This window comes from Syngnathus scovelli, chromosome 21 (assembly GCF_024217435.2).
Source record: "Syngnathus scovelli strain Florida chromosome 21, RoL_Ssco_1.2, whole genome shotgun sequence".
NCBI classification, from domain to species: Eukaryota; Metazoa; Chordata; class Actinopteri; order Syngnathiformes; family Syngnathidae; genus Syngnathus; species Syngnathus scovelli.
The window spans coordinates 3,787,575-3,807,636 of NC_090867.1; the positions used below are offsets into that span (position 1 = coordinate 3,787,575).

General features: G+C 45.4%; 3 protein-coding genes across 10 annotated transcripts in view; 1 reads left to right on the forward strand and 2 right to left on the reverse strand.

The window, feature by feature from the left end:
• Positions 1–46: 46 nt before the first annotated feature.
• Positions 47–3,237, reverse strand: coasy (CoA synthase). The gene is made up of 10 exons (XM_049758765.1): positions 3,086–3,237; positions 1,907–2,559; positions 1,611–1,825; positions 1,400–1,531; positions 1,134–1,323; positions 992–1,056; positions 843–927; positions 688–785; positions 474–620; positions 47–409 (listed from the first exon to the last, which is right to left on the reverse strand). Exons 2-10 carry the CDS (start codon positions 2,553–2,555, stop codon positions 350–352), a joined length of 1,641 nt encoding a protein of 546 aa, XP_049614722.1. The 5' UTR covers positions 2,556–2,559; positions 3,086–3,237; the 3' UTR covers positions 47–349.
• Positions 3,238–3,517: 280 nt separating this feature from the next.
• zdhhc6 (zinc finger DHHC-type palmitoyltransferase 6) lies at positions 3,518–6,767 on the reverse strand. 2 transcript variants are annotated; one of them, XM_049758906.1, is made up of 11 exons: positions 6,606–6,767; positions 5,787–6,263; positions 5,627–5,718; positions 5,383–5,542; positions 5,164–5,322; positions 5,040–5,093; positions 4,605–4,772; positions 4,479–4,520; positions 4,211–4,356; positions 4,089–4,135; positions 3,518–4,005 (listed from the first exon to the last, which is right to left on the reverse strand). In XM_049758906.1, the coding sequence occupies exons 2-11, from the start codon at positions 6,039–6,041 to the stop codon at positions 3,905–3,907; spliced, it is 1,224 nt and encodes a 407-aa protein (XP_049614863.1). In that variant the 5' UTR covers positions 6,042–6,263; positions 6,606–6,767; the 3' UTR covers positions 3,518–3,904. The 2 variants fall into 2 exon arrangements, with proteins under 2 accessions (XP_049614863.1, XP_049614862.1); XM_049758905.1 differs by having other exon boundaries at positions 4,211–4,359.
• Positions 6,768–6,948: 181 nt separating this feature from the next.
• The window catches only part of vti1a (vesicle transport through interaction with t-SNAREs 1A), a 50,211-nt gene continuing 37,097 nt past the window's right edge, over positions 6,949–20,062 (forward strand). For 4 of the 7 annotated variants that reach the window (XM_049758918.2, XM_049758913.2, XM_049758919.2 and 1 more), the window contains exons 1-4: positions 6,949–7,145; positions 7,886–7,944; positions 8,616–8,726; positions 17,880–17,957. In XM_049758918.2, the coding sequence (XP_049614875.1) occupies positions 7,052–7,145; positions 7,886–7,944; positions 8,616–8,726; positions 17,880–17,957 (342 nt within the window). In that variant the 5' untranslated portion in view covers positions 6,949–7,051. Of the gene's footprint in view, positions 7,146–7,885; positions 7,945–8,615; positions 8,727–17,876; positions 17,958–20,062 lie in introns of all 7 variants that reach the window. The other 3 variants (XM_049758917.2, XM_049758912.2, XM_049758914.2) reach the window with 1 other exon arrangement.

The following is a 20,062-nucleotide window of genomic DNA, read 5'->3' on the forward strand; positions in this document are numbered from 1 at the left end:
AGTCAAGACTTAGCCGGGCTCCCAAATGAAGACATTCACAAATGTCTTTTCAGCATCTATACAATCAATTTATTTGTGGAAACAATAATACAGTGAAATGTTCTGTCCTCTTATTAGCCCAAAAAGTTAACTTCAAAAAATTGAAGCTTCTTGAAAGTCCATAAAATGCCCAATTGAATAGCTTGTGGGTAAAAGACATCTGTATAAAAAGCACTGACCCAGAATTGGGGAGAAACAGAAAGCAGGGCTGCAAAGTTCATCAAATATATCTGATGTCCCCTCTTAATCCACGTGAAAGGGGTGAAGACTAAAGAGGCACTCAAGTGTGTGGTGGTACTGTTCGACTTTTCTACCGTGCCGCCCGCCTCTGCTGCATCCTCTTCTGTAGAAGATTCCAGGCCTTTAATACCTTTCAAAATGGGGAGGGATGGTGAAAAGTGGGCGTGGGAATGTGCTCGGGGGCGGCTGCTCACCTGTTGGTGGGTGACGTCGGGCTCCCACTGGGTGCTGAGCACCACGTTGGCCTGCTCCAGCCGCTGTTTGTCAGAACTCTGGCTTCGCAAGCGGCGCCGGGCATCCTCGGCCGCAACGCCATCTCGCTGCATTATCCGCGAGACTGCCTGGAGAAAAAAAAAAGGCTCGTTTACTTAATTGGACGTATTGGAATCCTCTGGCTAGTTAGTGCACCTCCTCCTCGGGGATGATGGTCACCCACACCTCATGGACCATGTCTGTCCAGCCCGCCTCCAGAAGAACCGCTGCATCTACCACGCAAACGTCTTTGCCTACAAAAATAAAAAAGTTCCACATGCTCTGTGCTTGTCCCAAATGCAAACGAGTACCTTCTTCCCTGGCTTGGCTGATTCTGTTCTTGATGAGAAGCGCCATTTCAGGCCACACGATGTCCGTCAGCGCTTTTAATCTTTCCTGAGGGAAAAAACAAACAAACAAATGAGCCGGGACCTCTAAGCGTGTCAAAATGTTTTCCTACCTGTTGTCCAAAAACCTTCTTCCCGAGAGCATGTCTGTTGATGGTTTGATCTTCATTTAGGATATCTAAGGATGAGTAAAAAAAACTAAAGTGAGGTTTGCTGGTATTCCATCTCTGGGTGCATGGCCAAGTGCGAGCCTACCTGATCCGAATTCCTCTAGGATGCGGCGGTAGGCGGTGCTGCCCGGCTCGTAGACTTGGTGGCCCAGCTTGTCGCAGTCTATGCGGACGGTGCCCAGGTCCTCAAGGCGCTTGGCCACCGAGCTCTTGCCGCTGCCGCTCCTGCCCGTCAGCCCGATCACGTACGGCTGCAGAGGGAGATGCGGCGTGGCCTAACCCGGGGGGACAGCGAGAGTGGAAGGTCTTTTCGTAATTCTTGTCAACAATAGGTAGCGGAAACAAACTGACCTTGGGTTGGTTGAGGAGGGTTCCCAGCAAGCGGGAGCGCAGGCTGGACGAGCTTATCTTCTCCTCCTCGGTTTCGGAGTGATGCGCGTCCTTCAGCAGCTGGATTTCGTGAAGAACCAAAGCGGGAAGGCCCTGATATAGGAAGGACAACAAAATATGCATGTCAGTGACGCTTTGTCAACCAACAGTGGCCAGTCGGAGGCTATTTTACATTTTCAATGCGTTTCCTGTTGACAGCTTCACCCCCCTTTCGGGTCTCCTCGCTGACCACGATGCAGCGCAGGAGGGGGTCCACTACCGACACCCCGAGCGGGTCATCCAGGGGCACGATCTCCACCTGCAGCGAGGGCTTGACGTCCTGCAGGAACTCTTGGAGCCTTTCCACGCGTAGCTCGTACGGCTGGATCAGCTCATTCAAGACCTTTTCTATGGGTGACAAGGTGGAAGTTATAAAAAAAAAAAAAAAAGAAGTGAGGAGGGGGTTGAGTTGGAGTTCCGATAACTCACTTTTTAGCATTCCTTGGTGGCACACGCCGATGAGGAAACGTCTGGTGGCGAGCAAGCACGACACGTTGAGCAAGGTCTTGTGGGCCCCGTGGAGGCGGTCGAAGGTGCCGCCCACCACCACGTCCGGGTACGTCTCCAGCACTTTACCCTGATCCTTCTTGCCACCCTCCAATTCCTCCTCAGGCTCAACCGGCTGCGGGGGGAGCAACACCGAGGGCAGGCCGGGCCGGCACGCATAGCAGCATCCAGCGTAGCCCTGCAGGCACTGCATCACCTGCTGCGACTGCGCCGGGTCCCGTGCGGGGAAATCCGTCAGGAGCACCTCGGGGGAGTGCGACAGGTACTGCGGCGTGGGGAAGGGCCCTCCCTTGCCACACGAGGGGTGGATGTGGGTGAGGAGGACGCGGACGTCCAGGTGCGCGCACACGTCGGCTGCGTTGCTGTAAAGCCGCGTGATGAGCGAGCACAGATCCACGGCGGGCGGGAGGAAGACGGGCCGCGCTTGGCCGCTGCCCAGGTTGAGGCCCGGGTGCAGGTGGACATAGAGGGTGCGCTCTACCAACTGGGCGGCCGAGCGGAGCACGGGGGCGATGCGCAGGGTGTGGAGGGGCGACGTCAGCACCAGGATGCCCGTGCTGAACATCGACATGGTCCTGGAAAAGCAGCAAGACTACAGATGAGCAACTTCAATTCTAAAAGCCCAACTACTGGACCGAGAAGATTCGCGAGTAATTGAGTTGCAATTGCCTATGGATACCACAAGACGGCGACAAAGAACTGAGTATACATTAGCGCTGGATTTCTTTAAAAAAAAAAAAAAAAAGGTTTATTATGTAGGAAAGTCAGACATGAGTTAAAAAAAGTGTTTATTTTTTTAGGAAAAAACAGTAATGTATTTTTTTTTTTCATGTTCTACGTACTGTAAACAAATCAACCAAAACCAAAAAGCATTTGTGGTCTCAAACAAACAGCAATGTAGTGCAACATAAATTTATAGTACACAACATTTCTGAAATCCATAAATCATTGGTAGGAAACCATACAATAGATTTATGTTAGCAAAACTAGCAAGACAGCGCGTCATCGGTGACAACTGTCAGTCGGGCTTATACACAAACCTCGTCCACACGATCAAGCAAAACGATCAAAAGAGTGATTTTAGACATAGTGTGAACATACCTGCTTGTTGTCGTTTTGTTGATCACACAAGCGAATGTTTAACCTGCCAGTCCAAATGGTTAAACAGCCACTTTGACATAGCAGCTCATGAAGGGAGAGTGGGCTGACTGTCACGTGGCTCTCAGACGTAACTTGATTGGTTGATGAAAACCGCGGTGGTTCATGGGATGTGGAGTTATTTCCCGTCTGAAACGCGGGCTACTTTATAGCAAAAATACAAATTGGATTAAAAAAGTTTTCTCCATAAAGCCCTTTTTTTTCTCCCATCTGATACATATAATCTATGTCCTCAGTATACATGACGTATAATATGACATATTATGTGAAGAAATTGACAATAAAGCAGACTTTGACTTTGATAATGAGCCTCTGTCATCAATTCTACTGAAACAGTTTTGATATTCTTGATACATGAATACACAGTCTGTGAGATTGTTTTGAAATGTTTTATATTTGAGGAAATTCGCTTGTTTGTACAAAACAAAATAAAACCAATCCAAGCATTACATGTTGGGCTACAGAGTAGAAATAGTTGCATGAGGAGGCCCCGGGGGTCGGCCGGCGGGGGCAGCAAAGGCATTGCATAATTAGCAAAAAATGCACTAACAACATTGGCACGCGTAAAAAAAACTGAATTCAAGTCAAACATGTTACGTAGTCACATTAAAGCCTTGTTAAAATCCAGCCTCTTCCTTCAAGCCACATGACTGTAAGATTGGTTCATTTTTGACAAATTCAAGTCGGTATCAAAATGTGTGTAGACCACAATATGGACGCAGCACCCGGAGTGACTTCGGCAATGGGGAACGGACAACCGCGTTAGTTGGCTTTCTTATCGACGGCGCTCTCGACGGCCGCGGTGTCGTAATGGCACTTCTCCACGCATCGCCGAGGAAACCATCCACGGATGCGCTCCCCCGCTGGAAAGGAAAGAATTTTAATCCGGTGAATCAACGCTGCACTAGCTGCCATCATTTGAGTCCGATTGCATTGTTGCTTTTACCTCTTGTTTGCTCCTCATTTAACACTTTGTCTCCGTACATCCACCACCTAAAGGAGAACAAGAGCAATATTGACACACACACACACCGTGCCTCCTTCAAAACCCAAAGAGAAGAGACTGACTTGGTCCCGCGGGTGGCCAGAATGGTGTCCCCCCGTTGCAGGGCTATCCTGGGCTCCTCTGTGCAAGGGGTCCGGAAAAAGGTTCGGATGCCCTTGGTCATGGGGCAGCAGGCGCCATTGTAGTCCTCCACCGCCAGATACTGGACCTGCTGGCCGAGTCACACCACAAATGGTTATTCGACCAGGCTTGTGAATTAAGAATTCCAATTCAAGAAACGTCGCTTCATCCGTAATGTGGCCTGGCATCTGGTCGTCGCTTGGTACTTACACTTCTCACCCGTTTGTCGGCCTTCTGCTTGAGTTGCTCGATCTGCGTCGAAAGAGACGAACGTAATTAAAGGGGAGGCGACGGCTACATCGACAGCGGCGGAAGGACAAAGGGACAGCAGCTGACCGTTAAGGTGTGCTGGTGACACTTGTGGTGGACGGGCCACACGATGCCGTCTCCTTTGGGCACCCCCGACCACGTGAAGACCTCCTTCAAGTTGAGCCAGCGGCTGCCGAGGTCGTACGGGAAGATGAACTCCTCCTCGGTTTGGTAGTGCTGTATTCGGTCTTTGGCCTGTTTGCCCGAGTCAAAGGAAGCAATGTCAAATCTATGATTTAGTTTGAATACGTTCTGCCTCCCGAGTAAAAGGACTTTGCGGTGAGCGTACTGGAAGATGTTTGCAGAGCAACACTTCCACCTAGTGGCATTTCACAGCTATTGACAAGCATGAAATAAAAGACAAACCCCCCATCAAAATTGAACAAAATGACACCATGACAATCAAAAAGAAGAAAAAATCAAAAGAAAGAGCACAAATAATAATAGGACAATAAATCTGACCTTTTCTTCGATCCAGGACTCTATTGAGGTTTTATTTTGTAGGATGACTTTCATCTGAAATTGGAAATGATAATAATATGTATATTTATTTAAGAGCGCAACATCAGCGGCGATGGGAAGGCACCTGTATGACGAAGAGCATGCCGACAGCGATGGTGGTGCCGAGCGCCAGGCCCAAGGCGAAGAGTGTGGCGGCGAAGGCCGCCACGCTGAAGGACACAAGGGGCTGGCTCTGACGAACGGCGCTCATGTCGATCTTCACCGTGCTCCACCCGAATGAAATCTGCAGGAAAAGCGTCGTCATTGAGCTTTTTACAATCTTGAATCCGTTAAGTGCGCTCACCCTCTCGTTTAGCTGCGTGTACATGGTCATGATAAAGATGGCGGCGGCGTGCGTGCAGCCCAGCGGGGCCAGCAGCAGGAAGCTGGTGAAGTAGGCGTGGTTCTGGTGGCCACAGCAGTTGTTGATCCAGGGGCAGTGGTGGTCCATCTTCATCACGCACCTGCCGGGATTTGACACAGGTTTAAAAATAGATTTGGTAGACACGATATGGGTGTACAAAAACGGTGTGGTGTGTAAGTTGTACCTGTTACACTTGCGGCAGTGGTGGGACCTCGGGGCCTTGAACCCTTGGCACACTTTGCAATACTGCAAGTACTGCATGTCCTCTTGATTATCCTGTTTGGGAGGGGGCGGCGCACACATAAACATTGGGTGGGAAATCCCCACTCAGAGCGCCTACTCACCGGCTTCCAACAAAGAGGGATGTACCCCGGCCCGACAAACATGGCGTTGAAGTAGTTGTAGAGGATGAGGACGGTCCAATTGAGGAGCATGATGAAGTTGATGCTGCCGCCGGTCGTGTCCAGGGGCCAGTACCAGATGATGGAATCCAGCATGGCCACGGTGGAGCACACGGCGATGACCGACAAGGCGATGATCGGCCCCCAGTGGCACAACCGGCGCACCTCGTGGATGCTGTTCCACACCACCGAGTTCATGACGATGGAACGGGGACTATGTGAAAGGGAACGGTCTGACGGGTTACTTTGTGTTATCTACTAAAATCAGCGGTGAGGGTGGTGCACATCGTTTGACGTTTCTGCTTCCAGTGAGACAGTAACAAGATTTATCTGGACTCAGCAGAACTGCCTGTGTGCCTTTCTCGTTCGTCCCAGGAGTGAGCAGCATCCTCTATTTCAGGATACAATCCAGCTCCCCATCTTGGAAGGGAAAAAAAGAGTAAAGATGACATTTAGTGAATGAAAATAATTTAATTTAATTATTTTAAGTTCCTTTGACCAGCTTGGAAGCAGAGCAAACATTTTTCTAAGTAAACTACTTCACTGAACCACACAGGTTCAGGTAATGTGGACCAAGAAAAATATAACAAAAAAACACATTGTATGGAAAACAAACTTTTTTCCTTTTGGTCAATATTAACTAGTCTTAGACGTCACGCCACTGGCTAGTCGGCTAACTCGTTAGCAGCCAGCTCAAGACAAGCGTAAAAAAAAAACATTACAAAAGAGACAATATGGAGGGCAGATGATAATGTTACTTACGGATTTAAAAATCACCGTTTGCGCTGATATTTGGCTTTGAATAACAATAAAAAAAGCGAACACTTTCATTGACCAAACCAGCCACTTCCCTGTATTTTCTCCCTTCGTCTGTGTAGGAACCTTCCGCATTTCGTAGTATGACCCGGACATTTTAGGAAACTACTCTCTACCCTAATGTAATTATTAAATTTCGATATCAAACATAAACATAATTCTATTAAATATGGATTAATTTTCAACATTTTTTAATACATAATATATTTTTGATTTGCAGTTTTACAAAACATAAATAAATAAATAAATAAATAAATAAACAAACAAAAGGTTCAGTGCTTTGCCGGACGTATTTTACTGACACACAAGGAAGAGACACCCGACCACCGCTGTTTTTATTATTGAGAACGTGAAACCTCTGAAGAGAACTACCATTTAAACCACACGACGTCATGTCTTCAGACTTCGAAGCCTATGAGCAGGACTTTGGAACCGTTACGGCAGAAGTGACCAACAAAATCGGGAGAATTCCCAAGCTGAGTGGAGGTAGGAGAGTGCATTGCTTCGCACCTAGTGGCAAGGCTAGCTAATGTGTTGTTCACACCAAATGTTGTCCTTTATAAGTGGTTGTAAATTTCATTGTTCAACAATGTCATAAAAATTATCAGCAAAAATCCCATACCCATGAATGAATCGCATATTTTGCTGAGAGAAATGACAGAAAAAGAATGAAGATATAATAGCGAGTGAATAAAGCTCCTACCCTCAATTTAGCATTATTCCTATCAATACCAAATGTAGGAGGACAGACAGAAAGATTCAAATCAGAAATTGAATCAGAAATTGCATTTGGAATTGAATTTATATATTCCACACATTAAACTGGCAATTAAACATGGAAATGAATCAAAATTACAATTACAAATTGAGTCCGAAGTCAACTATAATAAGGGAAATCAATTTGGAAATTTAATTGCTCCATTGCTGTGAAACAGCAAAGGAAAATTTTGGGTTGAAAACTGAACCTGAGATTGAGTCATATGTATAATCTGGAATACAGTGATTGAGTTGGATTTAAATAAATGAATTGTGTGCCAAGAAAGTTCTCTGTCTCGTGCTGCAATAACGACACGCCACCAATGTGTAAATATAGCTTCAAATGTCTTCTTCTCTCCTCCCCCAGCCAATTCCATCATTGGTACCTCGTGCGGTGGGGGGCAAGAGGGCGGTCTGTTGTCACCAAGCGCCTCCTGATCAATATGTCTTCTCCTCTTCTTCCCTTTCAGAAGAGAAAACGCAGCTGGTTCTAAATGTCGACAAACAGCTTGAAGAAGTCAGAGAGTTGGTACGTCTTTGATGGCTCATTTCCATTTCCCAAATAACCGAGCGGGAAATGTCAACCGTCGAGGAGGCTCCCCCACTTATTTTTTGCGCTAATGTGCTTGTTTTTGTTTTTTTAAGCGACACTCACCGTGACACGTTTCAAGCCGAGCGGGAGTCCTCATGCAAACGAGCCTGACAGGAGACAAATTGTCTGCTTATGTCACGGTGATTAGTCACGCATCAAATGCACTTGCGCCTCATCCGCATGGATTTTTTTTGTCGGCATGTTCCTCCCGTCGCAACTTTCACGGTGGCGAGATGAGTGACGCCGCTTTGTGATCCACGCGCCAACGCGCTTAATTAACAGCACACCACTTTTGTGCTTTGCTGTAGTTGACTATTTCCAGAGCCGTCACGCCATATGTAAACGAAATCAAGCTGACAAAGTACACAGATGTGCAGTGCGACAGGAAGGCTGGCGAAACTCAGGGAATTTGCCTAATTGCAAACTTTCCATTGTAATTAATTATCAATTATGATGATGTCGACCAAAATTAATGTCATAGTGGGCTCGGGTTGTGAACGTCACTGCTTTGTTTGTGAGGCAAGAGTGAAGTGACCAGAAGTATCTGGTCAAAAACGACTTTTTATGTGAAAGCAGCGTACTGACTTTGAATGCCATGATTTTGGCAGTTGGAGCAGATGGACCTGGAGGTGCGGGAGATCCCAGTCCAGAGCCGAGCCATGTACAACAGCCGCCTGAAGAGCTACAAGCAGGAGGTGGAGAAGTTGGAGAAGGACTTTGTAAGTACTCGTGGCGCTCGATAGACTGATGCGCCCATAACGATTATTTGTTAATAATGTTCAATAATCCATTTCTTTACAATACGTAAGCATGACAGTAATGATCCTTAAGCATTCTTGCTAGTCACAAAAAAAATGACTAAAAGGTCAAAAACAATGGAACTGTCCTCAAGCAGTGATTGGCCACTAGAGGGAGCCGGCGTTGCACTTATTGAGTAGGACCGACGTAAAGGGTGTCACGAAAAACGGCCCGAACGGATGCGCTCTGCAGAGAAAAGGGGCGCCTCTCAACCGCCGCTTTGATCAGGCAAAGAGGAGGCCCGACGTTGGCTTAATCTCATCAAATTTATTGGGTAAACAGAGCCCACCGCGTTCAAAGGAGCCCGGTGCTGTGTCCCAGCAGGGACGGCGGGGGTCTGCACGTGTCTGCTGCGTCTCGGCAACAACGCAACATTTTTTTCTTTTTCCCTTTTTTGCTTTTAAAATGATCACTTGTCAAGACTGGGTTGGCTTTTGACATCTAAATGCAATGAGATGTTAGCCGTAAAATAGTCTGCATTAGTAATGACAATGATTGCTATTTGGAAAAGAAAATTTAGATTAAAAAATATTATGTCTTTCTGATAAAATGTAACACTATACTATTTTTTTTTTCAACAAAAATGCAAAGAAAAAATCTCTGGCATCATGAATAAATTGGAATTGATTTTGGGTTAAAAGAATTGAATGAATTGAAAAGATTTCGCAAACATCCCTGCTTGCCAGTCTGCTTGTTGCTCTTTTTATCCGGCTGATGGCGACGTTGCTCCAAGAATCTAAAAAGTTCATGACAAGGACAATATTGGGCTCCATTTAGCAAATCACGCGGCCCTTTTTTTTTAAGGTCTGATGATAAATGACATCCTCTTATTGCTTTGCTTGATCTCCCCTCTTTGTAAAAGAGATGTGGAAATAATGTCAGTGTCCTTGCGGGACAAAAGTATGAAAACAACTCCGACTTCAGAGTTTGATTTCATGCTCGTATTGTAACGCCACCTAGTCACCCAAAAAACTAATTTGACAAGCAAATGGTTTCTCTTTGGATTTGCGCGTCCTTGACTTTTTCCAAAGGTTCATTGGCAGTCATTAAACACGCCGAGTGACGCTCGGCGCTCAAGTGGGAAGCGGGTGCCGGCGGTGGTCAAGGTGGCATTGGCCTGAGAAGCGGGCCGCTATTTTCCTCTCTCATAATGAGTCGAAGGGAGACGTCATTGATCAGATCCAATTCGGACCGCAGCCAGAGTAGCCCTTTGTGAGCCCGATACCATTTTGTCCAGACGTTTCTTTTCAATCCGCCGTCATAATTAGCGCGCGTGTGCGATTTTATTCAAAGATGGCCGCCGTGACCCCTCCCCTCCCCTACTTACTTATCTGCTTCACTTCAATGAGGCCTCCGTCGCAGTCGGCGCGTCATTATACTCACCTTTTTTCCTCCTGTCTCTTGTTTAGCGTTTCAGTCACGGTCAAGTGGGATCTGCCACTGCGCCTTTTCATTTGGAAATAAAAAAGCGGCTCCAATGTCTGCCCGGGGAGGTAATTAATACCTTTCCAAAGCCCAACCTTGAAACGCGCGGCACTTTATTTGCCAGATCGACGGATGAGCCCAATAGAATGTTGGCTCCCATACAACTTTCTTTGTGTGCTTTTCTTTTTTTGCGCTCTATCGGTTTCGTCGGCGACCTTCTCGAAATAACTTACGCTTTCAAACGGGCCCGACGACACCTTATGTGTGTTTAACGAATGCCCCCCCCCTCCCTTGCGCTTTGTGCGCAAATGTAATCAGTTCACTGCAAAGCGGGTGAACGTTCCTCGCAAAAAAAAAAAAACGAGGTAAAGTGGCGCACTTTGTGTCATAACGCCGCTAATTGCTCCATAAGGGAGCTCATAAACGGCCTCCTTTTAAACGCTGCCTGGCATTTTGTAGTTTTTGGGAAGGTGTTTGTTTCTGCAGTGTGGATCACGCTCCTGGCACGAACCTTTGGAGCAAATGCGAAATCATTGTGAGCCTGCAAAAAGTTGCAACACTTCACTAACGTGCATTTTTGCCCCTTGGGAAAACTGATATATTTATTTTATGTCCTGTTTTTTGTTTCTTGATGTTCCCAGCAGCCGTGTTATTTAGTCCTCACGTTTGTCAGCATGAAGATTCACAGGCTTTTTTTTTTTTTTTTTGTGTGTGTGCAATTCGCGGTCGGGGACGAGTGAAGGTTGTGGAGGCTTGACCGAAAAATGGAAAGTTTTGAATGTCATTATTTTTCCATCTAATTTAAAAGCCGAGATGTTGTCCCCGCACTGTTACACATTCGCATTGTTGTAATCCGCCATGAAGGGATCTTGCTGTTTTGACCTCGGACATGATGGACGGACACGAGTCGGCTGCTTTTAACGCCGCCGCCGCTGTCTCGCTTGTTTTAATTCCAAAGCAGATTGTCTCTTTTCATGCTTCCGGCGGCGCCATCAAAAAGTCGAAGCGCTCGCGGCTCGCCGGGCGAGATTTAAGATGTAAACAAACGGATCTTGTTGTCGGACACTTGCGTCCTTCGCCTCTTTGGCGGATTTGTCGCGTCGGGGCTCATCTTGAACAAGTTTGCGGATAAGCCCCTTTTTCTCCACGACGCTTGCACTTTATTTTCCGGGATTTGATATTTAAATGTCGGCGGCGGGTCAAATCGGGCTCGGAGGACGTGGTCACACAAAGAACCGTGTTGACGCGGAGCACGTTTGGCATCCCAATTGATGTCCGTGCTAATAAACATGTTTAATGATCGTAAGATGACTAATCATTCCTCAGATTGGGAAAGCCTTTTTCAAGGAAGCACAAGGACGCAAAATAACTTGAAAATAGGAGCTTCCTCTTGGAAAAATCTTAAAATTTGATTCATCGACCACGCGATGTCTTCATGCGACACTCGTCTCGATGGCCCGCGGCCTTTTTGTTTGTTTGTTAGCCTGCAAAACGTTCTCTTCTCTCGCTTATCTCTTTCGCAGCCCCTCAAAAGTCGCACGCTCGCTGACAGCGATCGGTATAGCTTTCAGACGCTCATCTGGCTGTGCAAAAAAAAAGAAAAGGCCCTCCCAGGGTCCCCGCGCTGTCCTCGGGGCTCGTGTGATTGAGTGACTTGCCGTGAGTGGGGAGGGGGGGGTAGATAATAAGAGAGGGAAACATAAAGACGTAGGGCGATGATATGATAACACCCCCCCCTTTCCGCCCGCCCAACTAGCGCATCGCTTTCTTCTTCGCCATCCTACCCCCGGCCCGGTGTCTGCAGCCCGTCCCGCGCAGCGCCGCAAACCACAAGTGACATGTGTCACCCGCTCCCCAGTCATGTGCTGACAAGCGGATACTAGAATAGGTGACAATAGTTTTTTTTTTTTCTTTGCCAAGAATGGCTTAAGTAGGGGGGGGAGGGGGGTTCATGAAGTATTCATGAAATATATTATGAATCATTGGCTTCTCTCTCGCTCTGTTTTTTTGTTTTTTTTGTTTTTGGTTTTTGAATAACAGAAAGAGAGTTCGTGTAAAGATTTTTTTTTTTTTTTTTTTTTCTTTTTTTTTTTTTTTTACAATTAAATTGGCTCTCTGTATCTCATCCTACGTGTGTCTAATGAGCAAACACCCTTTTGGAGTCTTTTTTTTTTTTTCCCGCCAAATTGCAATCTGCCAACGCCTTGACCATTATTTTTATTTTGTAGCGGTTTCGTAGCACCATGATTTGACTTTTCTTTTTTTTTTTTGTCCATCAAAACTGTCCTATTGTTGCAAATTCCAAGACAAGACCCCCCGGAAAGTGCTTCAGGAGCGTGCATGCTGGAAGGGCGCAAGGTGGGGGGGCGCAGGGTCTTCTCATCAGCATGTGAATGTGTCCCGCCCGCCATGTGAAATAACAAAGTAACATCTCAATATGTCATCCGGCTAATTCCCGACGTGCGCGCCACCGTTGGATTCTTATGCTAATCAAGTCGGCCGTTGGTGAGCGACGGCGGTCACGTTACAAGAAAAGCCAAGATAGTCCTCTCACGGTCTATGTCCGCCACCGCGCACACGCACAGACCAACGTGTCCGCCTTTTGTGTCTCGCTTTTTTTACTTCCTCATGACAGTTTTCAATTTTAGATAAGAGCCAGAGAAGAAACATCAAACATAAAATGAATCAGAAATGGAGGTCAGAGGTCAGCCACCTTCCAAAGTGCCAGATGTTCCAGAAACTCCATTCCACTGTCGTCTCCAGTGTATTTTTTTCATACTCGTACATTTTCAAAAACGTTGTTGTTTTTAGACAAAACTGTGCAAAGATGTGTATAATGCCATACAAGCACAATATAGTTGAGCAAAAAAAATAAACGGATATTTTTGTGAAAAAATTAGTCGCACATACATAAAAAGTTTAGAGAATTATTTTTATTTAATTAAGTAGCTTTTTGGAGTGAAACAAAAGTGCATAGCAGAGAATGCAAATTTTTTAGGAAAAACGTTTTCAAATCAAATATTAAGGATTGTAGAGGATTTTTTTAAAATATATTTTGAAAACAAAAGTCATGTAGAAAAATAAAATACAGGACAAAAAAAAATCACCTTTTTTTATCGACAGATTATTTATTGAGTCATATATTAAAGAACATATCTAATTTTGCACTATTAACAAAAAGCAGACGCACGCACACCCAGAGCAGCTTGCGCGCCTTTTGTGTCTAGTTTTTTTTTTTCTTCATGACAGTTTTCAATTTTAGATAAGAGCCTGAGAATAGACATCAAACAAGAAATGAATCACAAATGGAGGTCAGAAGTCAGCCTCCTTCCAAAGTGGAGGAACGGGTTAAAAGTGAAGGTATTTCTTTGCTTTTCGACAAAAAAAGGAGGGGGGTGAGGAGGAAATGTGTGTGTGTGTGTGTGTGTGTGTGTGTGTGTGTGTTGTGTGAACGCTGCGCAGGTAGCCACGGGCTAATGGGCCGCCGGTTGCCGGGCTTGCCAGGTAGCCGGCATCCCCGTCAGGAAAATCCCTCCTCCACTTTGCTGTAATCTCACCTTTCTCTCCGGTGCTGACCCGGGAAGGCCCGCTTTATTCCCCCAGTAGCCCCCCCGCCTCTCCCTCCCGACGGCTCTGCTCTATCGATTCCCTCCCGTGAACCGACGCTGTCTGCCTGGCTTCGGCACCAGCAGCACCTCGCCCCCATTTCCCGGATCCTCCCGTCTCGCTCTCTCGCCTTTCCACGTCCGCGCAAGGAAACAAAACTGGGCGCCTTTGATTTTTCATTAGGCGCACCTCCATATTTTAATACGGGTTTAATGGAGAGCAAGTGATCCGGGAGAGCTCCTTCAATCAAAGCGCTCCTTCAATTTGCGTTGGGTCGGCACTCCTCCGCTTGTCGTCGTCGTCTTCGGGCCACTCGTTAAGGCCTCAAATGACTCGGCGGCTTGCTGCTATCACACGGTTGCAAGCTTGAAAGCCCCCCTACGGACCCCCTGGGGGGCACGCTGTTTACTCTGATACATGTTGGTCACTTTAAGTGAAATGGAGGCCCGAAAGCAAACGCAAGTCACCTCACTCTTTGCACTTGATGATTTTTATTTTTTGACGTGCGTGTGCGTGCGTGTGTGTGTGTGTGTGTGTGTGTGGAGGGGGGAGGGGCAGACTTTTGCATTTTCATGGCAGGCGCCAACCTGTGAGCTAATGAGAGGGGCCCCCATGCTGTCATCTGAGGCGCCCGGCTCCTCTTTTCTTCACCGTCGTTGCCTTTCTCTCCCGAAGAGGCTCTCTCGTGCTTCTTTTTGTTTCAATTTTATTTCCTGTGTACAGCAGCCCCTCGTCGGAGACGCAAATAAAACAAATGACCCCCCCCCACCCCCCCACCCCGTGCTTGCTTACATCTTGCTCGCTTTCCACTTTGGATTGTGAAGAGGATGATACACTCAATAAGAAAGGGACAAAAATATTGATTTTCAAGGAAAAAAATGTTTGGATAGAAAGTTATTTTGAATGAAACATTGTAAATTTTCTCAAAGGCGGCACTGGGGAAAAAAAAAAGTCCCTTTGCTGACATTCCTGTTGGGAGGCGACGGAAGGTGCCACCTCGCAGCCAACGCGCTTAATTGCACTTCACGCCATGCCAGCAGCCACCAAACAGCGCTCGCAACTTCAGGGCCCCTCATTACACTCTGCCCCTGGCTATTTTTTTTTCTTCTATTTCTCTCTCCACGCCTTTTATTCCCCCCCCCCCCCATCTAATGAACTGTTTATATTTTTGTCGTTGGCTTTGCGGGCGAACGCCATTATTTGCAATTGTCCCGGTGTCACTCGTGGCTGCGGGCAAAAGGCACAAAGAACGGTTGGAGGGCAGTCGCACTTTGGAAATCATTAAAATTGCTCGGAATGCGCCGGGAGATTTCAACAATAATAACGATCGCACCCTGGAATGGAGATTATTCAAAAGCCGTTGGCATAGCTCACATGAATTGTTGCTTTTGCTTCCGTTAGCTATGCCAGATGTTTTTTTTTGGACACAGCAACAAAAAGTTCAATTTGAATTTTTTTCCCGATTCCACTCTGGGAAGAAAATTGAGATTCTCCAAAATGTTACTCGTATCTTAAAATGTTTTTCCCTAAAGATATTTTTGTTTTCTCCACAGACCTAAGACTTCACTGACAGATCGCGACTCTTCCAATAAATGACGGAAAAGCGCAAAAAGTTTTTTCTTGAAATAGAAATTCCATGTTGCGATCGTGGAATAATGTACACGGAGGATTATGCAAAACAGATTAGCATATCTGATATGAATATTATGCCTGTATCTGTAATTATCTTTTGATGGCTGATGAAGAATGTTTTTTTTTTTTTTTTTTTTTTTGCATAGCTCTCCTTGTCATCCCTTCATTTTTTTTTATTTTTTTTTTGACAGGACACCAACCCGTGCACGGCGGCGCTGTTTTGATGGCTCTTGTATCAAGTTAAAGACGTAGCTTTGTACTGTTCCTGGTGTGCGCTTCTGGGAATAAGATGCCAAAATTTTCACCTAAGATTAGAAACGTGACAAAAGACAGAAAAGGTTTAAAAAAAAAAAAAAAAAAGCCTTCTCTCTTATAAGCGACCATTTTTTTTCGGAAGACAAAGCTCGAATAAGGAATTATTTACTGTGTAGCCATCTTGAGGAGGTATAAAAAGTCTACACACCCCAGTTTTGCCAAGTGTGTGTTGACTTTTTGTCTAATCATTTTGCAGATTTCCTCAACATTTGTCTGCTTCTTATCAAGCGTGTCAGCGTATTAAAGCGCAAATGGCGGCCCCCGAGTTGCTGTTTGACATGAAATGGCAAGGTGCTAATCACTGGGGGACGCCTTGTTTTCCAGAGGGGGAATGCGAACGCGCCGGCGACGCTTTCATTGCGCTGACATTTTCCTGTCCTTTTGTAGCTTTTTGCCTTTGTCAGCCGTCGCATTCGCACCCAAGCAGCTATTTAGAAACATCTCGCGTCGCCGTTTGTTGTTTTTGAAGGCATCCGAATCAATGGCGTTCGCGATGCTTCCCCGTCTCAATTACGGCTGCAAGTCGGCGCTCCCCCTAAGTTGCGCCCGGGCTCTTTATGATGAAGCTCCACTTAAATACAAGACGTGGGCGGGTTTTTTTTTTTTTTTTTGCTTGCGTTATTCCCCTGCAAAATCAGGAGCGCTTTAGCGAGTTCACAAGGTTGATGCTGACTCTTGTCTTGATGTGTGAAATTGGAACGCAGTGTCCTCTTAGTTTGCACTTCCACGGCACACCATCTTGATTGTGTTAAAAAAGAATCAAACATCAATATTTAAAGTGTTATTTTCTGCGGAATTAAAGTTTTCCTTAAAAATGGTTGTCGTAAATATTCAAGATTACTTATTTACGTCTGACTTTTTATCTTGAATTATTATCCCAAAATTCTCACGGAAAAAATTCCTCTAAAAAGATTTTTTTTCCCCTGAAATTAAAACTTTTTGTCTTGAAAATGTGAAAAAACAATCACCATTTATTAAATCAAAACATGACCTTATATCTATGTGGCGGCAAGACATTGGCATCCTTGTGTAACTGCAGAACTACTGTCATGCTTTTTGTCAGATTTTTTTTGCCCCCAAAACAGCAGTAAGCCAGGTTTCGTGCGGGCTGGGGAGGGGTAGGATGTTGGTGGTGCAAACGCGTCTGGGTAAACAGTTTTAGCGTGCGTGCTGTCGCCGCACGCTCAGTTTAGGAGAGCGCGCCGACACTGTGTTTTTCCATGGGCCGGGGCGTCTGTAAACAAGCGCTCTGTCGCCAGCCCACTCCTGCTGCCGCTTGTCAACTTGCTGTCTTTGTGTGTGTCTGCCCCCCCCCCCCACACACACACACACACACTCACAGTTTTTGGACACGGCATTCCCTGTTGTTGTCGAGACTTTGTGTGCACGCGTGCAAGGTAACCCCACGCAAGTGGCTGATGAATTATTCCCTGTCTGAGTCGCGGCATCGGCGTTCTTATGGAGGCCACCGGTGCAGCGGGATGACGGCGGTGACAGCCGAGCCTCCAGTGCCCCCTCCCACCAAAAGATTTAGTGCTGACAAGTGCGACTTCCTTGTAATAGCGCCGCTCGTACACGCTCTCGCTGTCCCACTGACTCGTCTTGATTTTATTTTATTCATGCGGGCAGTACCCGTGTGGCACAAGTTTACCTCCTACACTAGAACAAGATCCTACTTCCCTGCCCCTCCCCTAACTGGGACCAATTTTGTGCAACAATTGATTCTTATTGAACCCACACAGCCCTCCTTATACATTTTTTAAGGCCAGTATATTAAATATACAAAGTAAAAAAAAAACAATAATAGTGATTAAAAGAAGATGATAAAAGAAAGGTGCTGCTGTTTTGGTTAGCTTTCAACTTCGCTACCCCATCACAAATGTTTGCGTTTTGCCAGTCCAGAAGTTGTTGTTGTTTTTCGTGGCCCATTTCCATTAGGGGGCCCTCGTGCTTAAGGAATGCCTGCTTGCTTTCGTCTTCTTTTTTTTCCTCAATGCACAAAACAAGAGCACTAAAGCATATTTCTCTACTTGCTCTCTCCTTTTTGCCCCCCCCTCCCCTGCTTCCCTTTTCTTTTTTTCCCTTCCTCCCAGCAGAAAAGGTCACGCATCGCCTACAGTGACGAAGTGCGCAACGAGCTCCTGGGGGACGACGCCAGCTCCTCGGAGAGCCAGGTGAGGCACTAATCAGCCCCGGCCCGAGCGGCCGCCGACCGGTGCGGGAGGCCGACTTCGGGGCTACGGGGTTGGGATGGGGGGGGCTTGGTCGCTTTCGGGGTGGGCTCCCCTCATCCTTGCCAGATCTGAGAACGACGCTGGCGTATTGTCACCAAGTCATGCGGAAGCAACACTGTTTAATGCAAAGCCGGGCCGACGCGGGGCATGGGACCGGCCAGATTGCCGGCACCCGCGCGCACAATGCAAAGTGGCGCTTCAATAGCAATGCGCAGTCGCGGCGCAGCTGGGTATCGCCCCAGAATAGACCCGCAAACACAAAATGGACATCATATCGGCTTCTTTGCAAAACAAGCCAAGCCGTTTCTTCTTAAAATAGTCCGAGAATCGAAATTCACGTTAAATTAATTAGCAGTGTTTGTCACAAAATCAAATCTTTTTAAAGTGAAAAAATCGGGTAACTGACTTTGGAAGTTTGGGAAACTATCATAATAATGAGCCTGCATTGCGTGGACTGTAAAATGCTTATTTTCCCCCTTGACCTAGTTTTGCATTTAAAATCTCGTACTACATTTTCTATCAGCAAAAAAAAAATAGATTTGGTTAATTATTGCATTGCGGCTAAGAAAATGAGCACTGATGAAAAAAAAAAACGTTTAAAATTACATGAATAAGACCACATTGTATGTTGTAGTGTATCATTTATTTTTTTTGCATTTCAAATCTTGTTCCAAGTGAGTTTTTTGAAATGATAAAACAAAAAGCCTCACACACAATATGGTGCATTTTATAAAATAATATTATTGCCCTTAAATTTCGTGCATAAGTCAAATATATTCAATCACAGATTTTTTTGCAATTGTCTTCAAAAGTGCAAAATATGTCTTATCGTCTTTTAAAAAGCAAAATAATTTTGACTCTTTGAAACATTGTGACCATTCAAAATGCAAAATTGCATTCGTCCAAAGCTAAATTACATTATATTTAAAAGTAAAATATGGCATGTTTTTTTTTTTTCTTCCTTAACATTCCCTCATTACATACAAACATACGTGCGTGTGTGTGCGCGTGCTCCAAAACAGGCTGCGTAATTGAGATGCATATTTCTCCGGCAAATTAGCGAGACACAAAAGTGACGCGCACGCGTGGAAAAAAAGATCGGCTGTCACCGATGTCACCACGGAGACGCTGATGGCTGCCCGTCAACAAGAAAAAGTTTGAAAATAGCTTTATATACAGCTTGGAAAAAAAAATAACAGACAACTGCAAAATTATCATTTGTTTTACTCCTCCAATTGTGATTTCTAGCATTAATTTACAGAAAATAAAAAAATGGTTAAAGTACTATAAAAGATTATTTTTGGTCTCTTATTCTTTTTTTGCATATGACTCGAATTAAAGGCAATAAAAGGAACTAAATCAGAAAATGCCCAATTAATTGATAACATTTTGTTGGATTTGAATGAAATGCATTTTAAATTATTTAAAAATATATATATATTAAAATATATAATTCACACAATACATTTTTAAAAATATACTAAACATTACATCTAATGCACAATTTTTAAAATTTCTCCATAATTCGTACGCATTGTTACTATTATTTGAATGCATCTTTGAAAGGCCTCAAATGTTTTTTTTCGATGGAACACAACATCCGTCATGTAAAATAAACTCAACAATTTTAATTTATGTTTGTAAATTATTATTATTGTTTGCGCTCTCAATAAATCTAAAAAATACACAATGCGAATATATATTCCATCGTAAAACTTCTCCTTGGCCTGGTTTTGCATTGAAAATAATTGTCAAGTATTCAGAGTACTTACAAAAAAAAAATATTTGTCCAACCAGATGGGGAAAGGGGTGGGGGGGGCAAAGTGAGATCAATTTAATTGCCGGCCATTTGTTAAACGGGAGCCCGGACGCTATGGCAGAGGCCCTCGCCTTGTCGCCCTCGCCCCAACCGCCCGTCATTACGGCTCACAAATGCGCCGCTTACAAGGCGAAAGGATTTCCAGCTTAAGGGAATAACGTCCCGGCGTCCCAACTTGCGATAATGGCTAAAGGACCGTTTAATAGAGTCAGACTTTTCTTCGTTA